At 40.4% G+C, this 13,598-nt stretch overlaps 1 protein-coding gene across 8 annotated transcripts in view; it reads left to right on the forward strand.

Annotated features, from left to right (window-relative positions):
- Stau2 (staufen double-stranded RNA binding protein 2) overlaps positions 1–12,134 on the forward strand; it is a 274,753-nt gene extending 262,619 nt beyond the window's left edge. For all 8 annotated transcript variants that reach the window (XM_046460516.2, XM_058584403.1, XM_046460519.1 and 5 more), the window contains 2 exons: positions 9,804–9,892; positions 11,023–12,134. In XM_046460516.2, coding sequence (XP_046316472.1) covers positions 9,804–9,892; positions 11,023–11,116 — 183 coding nt within the window. In that variant the 3' untranslated portion in view covers positions 11,117–12,134. The remainder of the gene's footprint in view (positions 1–9,803; positions 9,893–11,022) is intronic.
- The last annotated feature ends 1,464 nt before the right edge of the window (positions 12,135–13,598 follow it).

Below are 13,598 nucleotides of genomic sequence, written 5' to 3' on the forward strand. Positions count from 1 at the left end.
AACTTTGTTACATGTCTAGCAGTGGGGATTGGCCAGATACAGAAAGGCATATAAAGTCAGTAGGATACTGTGCAGCGTGAAAATGCTGCTTCTGAATGTTTGTGTTGGTGTGGAAAACTGCTCGTGTTCAGAGAAAAGAGCAGGTAACAATTGCCGCCCCCTCCCCCTGCGCCGGCAAGGTAGAGGGAACTGTGACCACCCACAGAACAGGCCCAGCGGCCTGCTGAGGGGCAGAGCCGCCCCCCACCCCCCGCGCCTGCCAGGTAGGCGGAACTGTGACCACCGTCAGAAAAGGCCCAGTGGCCCGCGGCGGGAAAGAGCTTCCAATCACTCCTGCAAGGTAGGCGGGCCTGCAACCCACCGGCAGAAGAGGAGCAGCGGCCTGCTGAGGGGCAGAGCCGCCCCCTCCCCCCACGCCTGCAAGGTAGACGGAACTGTGACCACCATCAGAACAGGCCAGACCTGCAACCGACAGACAGAACAGGCCCAGTGGCCTGAGGAAGGGTAGAGCCGCCCCGCCCCCCGCGCCTGCAAGGTAGGCGGACCTGCGACTCACTGGCAGAACAGCCCCAGAGGCCTGCAGAGGGGCAGTGCCACTGCCTGCGCCTGCAAAGTAGGCAGAACTGCGACCACCGACAGAACAAGCCTAGCGGCCCGCAGAGGGACAGAGCCGCCGCCCGCGCCTGCAAGGTAGGCGGACCTGCTACCGACCGGCAGAGCAGGCCCAGTGGCCTGCCAGCATGGTAGGCACATTGCCCCAATTGGAGGAGGGGCAGAGCCGCCGCCCACGCCTGAGAGGGAGACATTGCAACTATACAAGACCAATATAAATATATAGGGGGAAAATTCAATAACACAACAGTTTCACCAAGTAGAAAGGAACTCGAACAGTATGAAGAGACAAGGAAAGAAAGGACCACAAGCAATGCAGGTCAACTCAACGTTAGAAGAGGTAATAGCTGCAGCAGATGGAATGTCAGATAAAGAATTCAGGATATACATGCTTCAGATGATCTGGAGTCTCAAGGAAGACATCAGACAGCAAAATCAGACAATGAAAGATCACTTCAACAATGAATTACATAAACAAATCCAAGAAGCAAAAGATCAACTATACAGGGAGATAGAGGTTATAAAAAACAAACAAACAGAAATCCTAGAAATGCAGGAAGCAATAAACCAACTTAAAAACTCAATTGAGAATACTACCAGCAGAGTAGAACACTTAGAAGATAGAACATCAGACAATGAAGATAAAGTATTTCAACTTGAAAAGAACATAGACAGCTCAGCAAGACTGTTAAGAAACCATGAGCAGAACATCCAAGAAATATGGGATAACATCAAGAGACCAAATTTAAGAGTCATTGGGATACAAGAAGGGACAGAGTTTCAAACCAAAGGAATGAGCAATCTATTCAATGAAATAATACGAGAAAACTTCCCAGACTTGAAGAATGAGACAGAATCCCAAATCCTAGAAGCCTACAGGACGCCGAATGTGCAAAATCATAAGAGACCCACACCTAGACACATTATAATGAAGATGCCCAACATACAGAATAAGGAGAGAATTTTAAAAGCTACAAGAGAAAGGAAGCAGATCACATTTAGGGGTAAGCCAATCAGGATAACAGCTGATCTTTCAACACAGACTCTGAAAGCTAGAAGATCCTGGAATAACATATTTCAAACACTGAAAGAAAATGGGTTCCAACCAAGAATTGTGTATCCAGCGAAATTAAGCTTCAAGATGGAAGATGAAATTAAAACCTTCCACGATAAACAAAAGTTAAAAGAATTTGCAGCTAGAAAACCATCTCTTCTAAACATCCTTGGCAAAACATTACAGGAAGAGGAAATGGAAAATAACAATGAAAACCAACAGTGGGAGGTAGGACAGTAAAGGGGGGAAAAATAATCAAAGAGGAAAACAAACCATGTTTAGTAACAGAAATAAACAAATATGGCTGGAAGAACAACCCATATCTCAATAATAACCCTAAATGTTAATGGCTTAAACTCACCAATCAAGAGACACAGGCTAGTAGAATGGATCACAAAACAAGACCCAACAATATGCTGCCTACAGGAGACGCATTTGATAGGAAAAGACATACATAGGCTGAAGGTGAAAGGTTGGGAAAAATCATATCACTCATATGGACTTCGGAAACAAGCAGGAGTGTCCATACTCATATCAAATAAAATAGATTTCAAGCCCAAGTTAATCAAAAGGGATAAAGAGGGACACTACATACTGCTTAAGGGAACCATACACCAACAAGACATAACAATCATAAATATATATGCCCCAAACAATGGTGCAGCTATGTTCGTCAAACAAACTCTTCTCAAGTTCAAGAGTCTAATAGACCACCATACAATAATCATGGGAGACTTCAACACACCTCTCTCGCCACTGGACAGATCTTCCAAACAAAAGTTGAATAAGGAAACTATAGAACTCAATAACACTATTAATAACCTAGACTTAATTGACATATATAGAATATACCACCCAACATCAAGCAGTTACACTTTTTTCTCAGCAGCACATGGATCCTTCTCAAAAATAGATCATATATTATCTCACAGGGAAACTCTTAGACAATACAAAGGAGTAGAGATAATACCATGCATCCTATCTGATCATAATGGAATGGAACTGAAAATCAACGATAAAAGAAGGAAGGAAAAAGAATACATCACTTGGAGAATTAGCAATAGGTTACTGAATGATCAATGGGTTATAGAAGACATCAAGGAGGAAATTAAAAAATTCTTAGAGATTAATGAAAACACTGACACAACATATCGGAATCTATGGGACACATTGAAAGCAGTTCTAAGAGGAAAATTCATTGCTTGGAGTTCATTCCTTAAAAAAAGAAAAAACCAACAAATAAATGATCTCATACTTCATCTCAAAATCCTAGAAAAAGAAGAGCAAAACAACAGCAAAAGAAGTAGAAGGCAAGAAATAATTAAAATCAGAGCTGAAATTAATGAAATCGAAACAAAAGAAACAATTGAAAAAGTTGACAAAACTAAAAGTTGGTTCTTTGAAAAAATAAACAAAATCGACAGACCCTTAGCCATGCTAGCGAAGAGAAGAAGAGAGAGAACTCAAATTACTAGCATATGGGATGAAAAAGGCAATATCACAACAGACACTTCAGATATACAGAAGATAATCAAAAATTATTTTGAATCCTTATACTCCAATAAATTAGAAGATAATGAAGGCATCGATAAATTTCTTAAGTCATATGATCTGCCCAGATTGAGTCAGGAGGATATAGACAACCTAAACAGACCAATATCAATTGAGGAAATAGAAGAAACCATCAAAAGACTACCAACTAAGAAAAGCCCAGGACCGGATGGGTATACAGCAGAGTTTTACAAAACCTTTAAAGAAGAACTAATACCAATACTTTTCAAGCTACTTCGGGAAATAGAAAAAGAGGGAGAACTTCCAAATTCATTCTATGAGGCCAACATCACGCTGATACCTAAACCAGACAAAGACACTTCAAAGAAAGAAAACTACAGACCAATATCTCTAATGAACCTAGATGCAAAAATCCTCAATAAAATTCTGGCGAATCGGATACAAAAACATATCAAAAAAATTGTGCACCATGATCAAATAGGATTCATCCCTGGGATGCAAGGCTGGTTCAATATACGGAAATCAATAAATGTTATTCACCACATCAATAGACTTAAAAATAAGAACCATATGATCATCTCGATAGATGCGGAAAAAGCATTCAACAAAGTACAGCATCCCTTTATGTTCAAAACTCTAGAAAAACTAGGGATAACAGGAACATACCTCAATATTGTAAAAGCAATCTATGCTAAGCCTCAGGCTAGCATCATTCTGAATGGAGAAAAATTGAAGGCATTCCCTCTAAAATCTGGAACAAGACAGGGATGCCCTCTCTCACCACTTCTGTTCAACATAGTTCTCGAAACACTGGCCAGAGCAATTAGACAGACGAAAGAAATTAAAGGCATAAAAATAGGAAAAGAAGAACTTAAATTATCACTATTTGCAGGTGACATGATTCTATACCTAGCAGACCCAAAAGGGTCTACAAAGAAACTATTAGAGCTAATAAATGAATTCAGCAAAGTGGCAGGATATAAAATCAACACGCATAAATCAAAGGCATTCCTGTATATCAGCGACAAATCCTCTGAAATGGAAATGAGGACAACCACTCCTTTCACAATATCTTCAAAAAAAATAAAATACTTGGGAATCAACCTAACAAAAGACGTGAAAGACTTATACAATGAAAACTACAGAACCCTAAAGAGAGAAATAGAAGAAGATCTTAGAAGATGGAAAAATATACCCTGTTCATGGATAGGCAGAACTAACATCATCAAAATGGCGATATTACCAAAAGTTCTCTATAGGTTTAATGCAATGCCAATCAAAATCCCAACAGCATTTCTTGTAGAAATAGAGAAAGCAATCATGAAATTCATATGGAAAAATAAACGACCCAGAATAGCAAAAACAACTCTAAGCAGGAAGTGTGAATCAGGCGGTATAGCGATACCAGACTTCAAACTATACTACAGAGCAATAGTAACAAAAACAGCATGGTACTGGTACCAAAACAGGCGGGTGGACCAATGGTACAGAATAGATGACACAGAAACCAATCCACAAAACTACAACTACCTTATATTTGATAAAGGGGCTAAAAGCATGCAATGGAGGAAGGATAGCATCTTCAACAAATGGTGCTGGGAAAACTGGAAATCCATATGCAACAAAATGAAACTGAATCCCTTTCTCTCGCCATGCACAAAAGTGAATTCAAAATGGATCAAGGAGCTTGATATCAAATCAGAGACACGCCGTCTGATAGAAGAAAAAGTTGGCTACGATCTACATACTGTGGGGTCGGGCTCCAAATTCCTCAATAGGACACCCATAGCACAAAAGTTAATAACTAGAATCAACAAATGGGACTTACTCAAACTAAAAAGTTTTTTCTCAGCAAAAGAAACAATAAGAGAGGTAAATAGGGAGCCTACATCCTGGGAACAAATCTTTACTCCTCACACTTCAGATAGAGCCCTAATATCCAGAGTATACAAAGAACTCAAAAAATTAGACAATAAGAGAACAAACAACCCAATCAACAAATGGGCCAAGGACCTGAACAGACACTTCTCAGAGGAGGACATACAATCAATCAACAAGTACATGAAAAAATGCTCACCATCTCTAGCAGTCAGAGAAATGCAAATCAAAACCACCCTAAGATACCATCTCACTCCAGTTAGATTGGCAGCCATTATGAAGTCAAACAACAACAAGTGCTGGCGAGGATGTGGGGAAAAGGGTACACTTGTACATTGCTGGTGGGACTGCAAATTGGTGCAGCCAATTTGGAAAGCAGTATGGAGATTTCTTGGAAAGCTGGGAATGGAGTCACCATTTGACCCAGCTATTCCCCTTCTCGGTCTATTCCCTAAAGACCTAAAAAGAGCATGCTACAGGGACACTGCTACATCGATGTTCATAGCAGCACAATTCACAATAGCTAGACTGTGGAACCAACCTAGATGCCCTTCAATAGATGAATGGATAAAAAAAATGTGGCATTTATACACAATGGAGTATTACTCTGCATTAAAAAATGACAAAATCATAGAATTTACAGGGAAATGGATGGCATTAGAGCAGATTATGCTAAGTGAAGCTAGCCAATCCCTAAAAAACAAATGCCAAATGTCTTCTTTGATATAAGGAGAGTAACTAAGAACAGAGTAGGGTCGAAGAGCATGAGAAGAAGATTAATATTAAACAGGGATGACAGGTGGGAGGGCAAGGGAGAGAGAAGGGAAATTGCATGGAAATGGAAGGAAACCCTCAGAGTTATACAAAAGTACATACAAGAGGAAGTGAGGGGAAGGGGAAAAATAATACAAGGGGGACAAATGAATGTCAGTAGAGGGGGCAGAGAGAGAAGAGGGGAGGGGAGGGGAGGGGAGGGGGGGTAGTAGAGGATAGGAAAGGCAGCAGAACACAACAGACACTAGTATGGCAATATGTAAATCAATGGATGTGTAACTGATGTAATTCTGCAATCACCATAACCCACTTGAATCAAAGTGTAAAATATGATATATCAAGAACTATGTAATGTTTTGAACAGCCAACAATAAAAAATTTTTTAAAAAAAGAAGCCAATCACAAAAGAAAAAAAAAAAGAGCAGGTAACAAAACAGTGTTAAGATCTTCTCCAGGTGAAGGTGAGTAGCTATGGGGAGGAGTGAGGTGTGGCATGGGATTATGAATATTTCAACTCTTTTTGCTTGTCTATATATTCTGACTTTCTTATAACAACAAAATGTTTTTAATTTTTTTTTTAGTTGTCAATGGTTTTTTATTTTATTTATATTTATGTGATTCTGAGAACCGAACCCAGTGCCTCACACATGCTAGGCAAGCACTCTACCACTGAGCCACAACCCCAGCCCCACAACAAAATATTTTAAAAATAAAATGACAATAAAGGAAAACATTCAAAAGAGAGGGAGACTAATTCTGCTGTCTTTAGAGAGGAACATGGTGCACCTGTATTCATTTGCTGCTGGAACAAAGTCCACAGGCTGCAGGTCTCAAACAGCAGAAGCTTGTTGCCTCACAGTCTGGAGGCTGGGAATGTGGGATCAGGTGTTGGCAGGGTTGGTTCCTTCTGAGTGGTAGGAAGGATCTGGTCCCTGCATCTCTCCTCACTTCTGGGAATCTTTATTGTCCTTGGTTTCTGCTGCCACACTGCAATCTCTCTTTTCTTCTTCATGCGGTGTTCTCCCTAAATGTGCATCTGTGTTCAGATTTCTGCTTTACATAAGGACGCCAGTTGCAGGGTGAGAGCCCCACCTTACTCCTGTGTGACCTCATTTTAACTAACCACATCTGCAACAACACTGTTTCCAAATAAGATCTCATTCCAAGGTATTGAAGCTCAGGACTTCTGCATATGCATATGCAGGATTCAAGCCCACAGTGGTACCCAGTGAGACAGCCACACTGCTCCTGCGCCAATGTCGACCACAGTAATGTGCCACTGGCTGTATAACATGACTGAGAGTCTAGATCAAGAGCAGTGGGATGGGGACATTGACCGCCTCTCTGCAGAACTCCAGGTTCAAAGAGAGAATGGTGAAAACTGAGCCCAAGCACAGTCTCCTCCCCGTCCCAGGGCACCTTGGCCAGGGTTGCAGACACAGATACCTGTTTAGACTAGCACATCTGATCTAGGGGGCTCAGTTTAAAGACCTGAAAAGAATAGTAGTCTAAGAAAAGAAAACCACGTATCATTACTTTTGTTTGTATATAGAAATTGTGGCTTAAGAAACAAAACAAACATTAGACATGGTGACACAGCCTGTGATCCCAGCCATGTGGGGAGCAGGAGGATCTCAAGTTGGAGGCCAACCTGGGTGATTTTTAGCAAGACCCTACCTCAAAATAAAAAATAAGTGCTGGGGTTGTGGCTCAGTGGCAGAACGCTTGTCTTGCACAAGTGAGGCACTGGGTTCAATCCTCAGCATCACATAAAAATGAAAAACAAAATAAAGATATTGTGTCCATGTAAAATTAAAAAATATTTTTAAAAATAAATAAAAAAAATAAAAAGGGCTGGAAATGCAGTTCAATGGAAGAGGGCCCCTGGGTTTGATCCCTAGTACCACAAAACAAAACAAAAAAAATCCAGAAAAGCCAAGAAAAGATAAAAATATTAGGAGTAGACTGGACACCATGGCACACACCTGTAAATCCCAGGGGCTCAGAATTACATATTCAGGAGGACCTCAAATTGAAAGCCAGCCTAAGCAGCTTAGTGAGGCCCTGTCTCAAAATTAAAAAAAAAAAAAATTAAAAGGACTGGGGATGTGGCTCAGTGGTTGACTGCCCCTGGGTTCAATCCCCAGTACCCTTCCCCCCAAATTGAGAGTATATTACACTAAAAACTGTATGTGAATGTTTACGGTGGTTTTATTCATAATCACCAAAACCCAGAAACAATCAAGACCCCCTTTGTAAGTGAGGGGCTACACCAACTGTGACACATCTGTGCAATGAAATAAAAGAAATGAGCTGGGAAAAGACACAGAAGGACTTTAAAATGCGCATTGCTAAGTGAAAAAAAAAAACAGTCCAAAAAAATCTGCACAATACATGGGTCCAAGTATATGACACTTTGGAAAAAGCAAAACTGTAGAAGCAGTAGAAAGATCAGTGGTTGCCAGGGGTTTGATGGGGAAGGAGGTAAAGAGGGAGAGATAAATAGGTGGAGCTCAGGATTTTTAAGGCAGTGAAACTATTCTACATATAGATACTGTGATGGTTGCTACGTGTCATTATGCATTTGTGAAAACCCATGGACTATACAGCACAAAGAGTGAATCCTAATGTAAACTGTGATTTAATTAATGATAATACATCAATATTTACTCATCAGTTATGACAAATGTACTTTACTGCTGCAAGATGATGGTAATAAGGGAAACTGTTTAGGACAGGGAGGCAGGAGGAGTGCATGGGAACTCTGCACACCATCTCCTCAATTGTTCCATAAACCTAAAACTGCATGAAAAAAAAGAAGTCTATTAACTTAAAAGTGAAATCTTCCAAATAAATATCTTCTGTAAAAAGAAATGTAAAAGAAACTATGCACTTAGCTACCCAAAAGGGGCCTTTGGCAGATAAAAGTTTGAGAAACTGCAAGAGTTAGCTCTTTTCAAAGGCAGCTGAGAAGACACAGATGCCCAAAGTGTGAACCAGCGGGACTCTGGAGATGCAAACAGCCCTGAAGCCCACACCTACCTCAGACTCAACAAAGCCCTTCTAATGGAGCTTCCACGGTGGGGAGGGGGAGGGGAAGAGCAACCAAATTCTTATTCAAAGAAATAACAATTTGGAACACACACAAGAGTGTCAACAAGTTATGTAGATCTTATCAGCAGTTGCATTTTTGGTGCCTCCCAGCTATCCAGCCAGGCTCCACCAGCCTGTCATCACCCGTCAGCATCCCACACCTCTGGGTCTATCAACACCTCACCAGAGCCCCAAGGAGCCCGGATTCTTGCTCCTTCCCTTTCCTCTCAGGATGCCATCATAGCCTTCCACTGACTATGCATGAGTACCTGCTGTCCATTTCTGGTACTATTCTGTCACTTAATGTGTCTTCAACATCCACAAAATTGAATAACAATACCTTTATGCTAGCTTTGGAAAAAGTGTTCAACGTGGAAAAATCTGGTATCTTCACATCTGAAGGAAGAGGATGATGCATAATCTCAGTCATGTGAGGAGAAAACATGCAAAGTATTTCCTGTTTATAGGAAGTGTACGTTTGCAGGTGAAATTTGCAAAATTGTGGGTAAGGGATAAGGCATAAGACTCATTGAAATTCTTTTTCCCAATCTTCCTAAAAATGAAGGTCTCATAGTTCAGGGAAAAAAAATGTATACATACATCTATAATTTATAGTTTTAAATTATTTGTTGTTATTTTCATTATATATATTATTTATGTTATATATACATGTATATATGTGTGTATATATAAAATAAAAATATACATGTACGTTGGTCTATGATAACTCAGCCTTTCAAATGTAATTTTGCTAAAGGATGTAAAAAGCATTTCTTTAGATTAGTGAAAACAATAGTCTATATCTCGACTTTCTTTTACAGTTACCTCTGGCATTACATTAAAGTCAGTGAATGGCTCTCCTTGTTTGTTTTCATTGTAGGCAGCTTTAAGTGCCTTGAAACAATTTTCTGAACAAGGACTGGATCCAATTGATGGAGCAATGAATATTGAAAAGGGTTCTCTTGAAAAGTGAGTAAATCCTCCATTGGTATTTTTATATTTGTAATTTTCATAATGGTACAAAAGATGAGGCATAGACAATTATAATGTAAAAACATCCAAGCAAAGATATCTAAATCTTGCAAAATTATTCATTATATAATTAAAGGTAGATAAATGAAAAGCAGCATAGGTGGTCATATTCATCTTCTATAATATATCTGCAAGTTTTAATCTATGAATTAATGAATGCCTTTATTGGAAATGTTTATGAGTTTGTTGACCCTAGAGACTTTGCAAAACTTACCAAAAAGTTTTTTTCACTTCATACTGTTGACCATCCTCTGACTAACCCATTTTCTGTGATTAAAAAAAAAAAAAACCCACTTATGTTCCTACTAAGTTGTGAACATAATAGAGAGAAAAGAAAAAAATATAGAGAGATGTCCTTCCCCTAGGCTGCACTGGTTTTTCACATTGTCATATGAAACACAGCACAACAGTGCCACAGGCCTGGGGCTTCTAGGGCTTGCAACTATAAAAATTATTTCTGGAATCCAGCTCGCAGCATTTTTATGAGACTTGTACATAAGGCTCTATCTAAGGGACTGGATTTTGGGTCTCTCCAGAGACCCAATTTATACTAAAGAAATGTAAGGCAATTACATTTACATAGTAGGATCCAAACTCTTTCAAAGCAATAATAATAACCAGCAAGTTCTCAGAACTCACACGTTATATTTTTAGAATTAAAATAAAAATAGATAACCCAGGAAGTAAAAACCAGACACAATGATCCTGTAGTTAAATGAACATACCCCCCCAAAACCAAACCAAAATAACCCAGAAAAACAACAACAACAAAACTGCCAACATTTGGTCATTAATATTTAAAAGGTAAGAGCATGAGAAGAAAACATTTGGTAAACAGACGTGGCATTTTAAGTTGTCTGTAGATTGGCAACCACTTATAAGCTAATTTAATCAAAACCATTTCCACATGATCTCATCAGCAGACTATCTGAACATAAATATTGTTGTTTCACTTTAAAATGTCACTTTTGTGGTGACCTTTGAATCCTATGTGCCATCTGCTAATAAACATGTCTGAAGATGTGCAACCCTGGACCTCAGCTCTTGTTAATGTATTAATCTTTTAGACAAGCCAAGCATCTGAGAGAGAAAGCGGACAATAACCAGGCGAACCCGGGCTCCATCGCTCAGGACTGCAAGAAATCAAAGTCGGCCATCTAGCAACTCCCAGAACCCACGGCTGCCACCGCATCCTTATAAACCTGTCAGCACGCATGAGGGTGTCTGAGTTCAAGGAAATGAATGACTAATACCATTATTTGAGTCTTATGTGAAGACAACACTATTCTAACACAAGAGATAATGTACATGGTACTGTTTATTCAACTGGGGAAAAATAAAACTTTGAGCATTTCCCTTGGAACTTGAGATCAGATCATAACTCATTTGCCCAGAGGCAGCAGAAATCTGATCCTGCTACTGGAGCTTAAAATAACAATTAATGAAAAGTGTTAGAAACAGAGCTCAAGTTTTTAAATGATTAATAGAGAAGTTGGGTTTGGTTCTGTTGTTCTGATTGTTTTCTCGTGGCACTTGTGTTCAGTTATACTCTCTCTCGTTTGAAAAAATGCTTGACCATTCGAAAACTAACCACTGACGTGCTGTGGAATGTGATGGTTGTTGTCTTCATATAGAGTCACACAGTTTCTCTTTTTATGCAGATATTTGTAATCTTCATCCTATATCAATATAAATAAGGTGCACTACGCAAAGACGTATGCAAACAAATATGTTTTAAATCAGGTCAGATATTTGATTAAAAACATGAAATAATGCTAGGAACAAGTAGTTTCAATATATTCCAGGAATTTTAAAAAGCAAAAAAAAAAAAACAAACAAACAAACAAAACCAAGCAGTTGTGGGTTTTGAGCTCCATGATACCATTAGCAATGAAGGGGGCGTCTTGCCTCTGCGCGTCATTTTCCTGGATTCCACTCTGTGTCGTGGAAACCGTGCCACCCCCATCCGTGTGTTGTAACCACTCACTGTTTGCATCAAGAGTGTCTTTATTCAATACCTCTGGATTTGGGACAGTGAGTAGGATCAGAGTCAATGATGTACATGGCGGGGAAGGGAAAGCCTGTTGGAGAAGCTTCTAGCCAAGCCGCGTTCTGGACCAGCATGTTGGAATCCAGCGTGGGGCAAACGCAGTAAAAATTTGGTCGGTTTCTGTGTGAAGTGTTGTTATTGTTCTTTCATGCCCTCACTCTCGTCTCTTAAATATCACCTCAGTGAAACCCATTGGAAAGGCCACCACCCTGCCCAGCGGAGGAATTAGCAACCGTATCTGTGAAACTGCAGAGCCGCCTCCTGGATGACGCGCGGGCCAGGTTCTGGCCAGCCAACGTCATCTCATTGTCCAGGCTTTCTCCTTATTGATTTGCAGATGTTGTGCAATGAGAAAACTCTATACGGTCTAACTGCTCGACCCAACCTGACAATAGGAATATAATTATGTAAGATTTCACAAGCAAAACCACCACGAATCATGATCTGGCTGACTCACACGCGACTGGAGAATAAACAAACAGCACCATAAGGAAATAACTCCAGGGTTGTTGCTAATGACTCCCATGTGAGGAAGTCCGTCCGTCTGTCGGTCAGTACTGGGAGGGTTGGGTGCCCTTGCAGGAAGTAGGTTTTGTTACATAAAGCTGGGTCCCAGTGAAAAGAACAGCACATCTGTAAGGTGGAGGTTCATAGAGGTAAACTGTTTGAAATCTCGTCCTGCTGCCTAACCCAAGGGCACACAGGGCCCCAAATCACTCCCATAGAAGGGGACAGGCCCTTTCTTCTACCAGGACTTGGCCACCTGAGGCTTCCACCCTCAGATGAGGTGGGGGCTACTTCAGGCAGGGTCACTGAAGTGGCTCCTCAGTTTAGCCAACCCAGTAAACATGTGACCTTCTGCAGAGTCACAAAGCCTGCAGGTCTGGGAGAGAGTGACGAGCCTAGGGAACAAACAAAGCTAATTGGTTCTCACGACCCAAGTATCTGAAGCGTTTAGCTGGGGCTGTCTGCCATGGAGCCCTCCTCAGCGCTGACGGGTCACTGAGCCCCCAGAGCTGTGGTGGCTGTGGGGGTGGTGGGAGTGCAGATGTGCCCAGCATCTAAAATTTAGTAATCAATTATTTCTTCAAAATCCCATGCCTTCTACTTGCTGGAAGAGCCCAGGAAGGCCTTCAGATATTTTCCCCAGAACAGCAGCACTTCCTGGGAGTCTTCTGGAATTTTTTTTTTTTTTTATTGAATTACCAATGCAAATGATGGGTGGCCTGCAGTTCCTGGCAAGGCCCTGCTGCAATGCTCTGTTCCAAAGCGCAATGTTATATATCATTAGAGGGGAAACCATTAAGTAGATTTATTGAAAGAATGTTTCTTCAGCACAAGGAGATCTTTTTGATGAAAAATGGAACTCATTATTCTTTAAAGGATACAGATTGACTTATCTCCTTTATCAATTACAGTGTCTGCTTTCAGCTTTTCTCAATCAGCGTGGGGCTTTGTAGTCACTTCCCAGTGCTGAGGCCAATGTGTTTTATGAAAAAGGTTTGTTTTTACATTTTAATTGGAAATATAATATTGCACTTTGGAACTCTGACCATCTTTTCCAGTACAACTTGCCAAAGATCAATGGTGAGA

This window comes from Marmota monax, unplaced genomic scaffold, assembly GCF_021218885.2.
Source record: "Marmota monax isolate L192 unplaced genomic scaffold, Marmota_monax_Labrador192_F-V1.1 WCK01_AAM20220418_F8-fsc00063, whole genome shotgun sequence".
Classification (NCBI taxonomy): Eukaryota; Metazoa; Chordata; class Mammalia; order Rodentia; family Sciuridae; genus Marmota; species Marmota monax.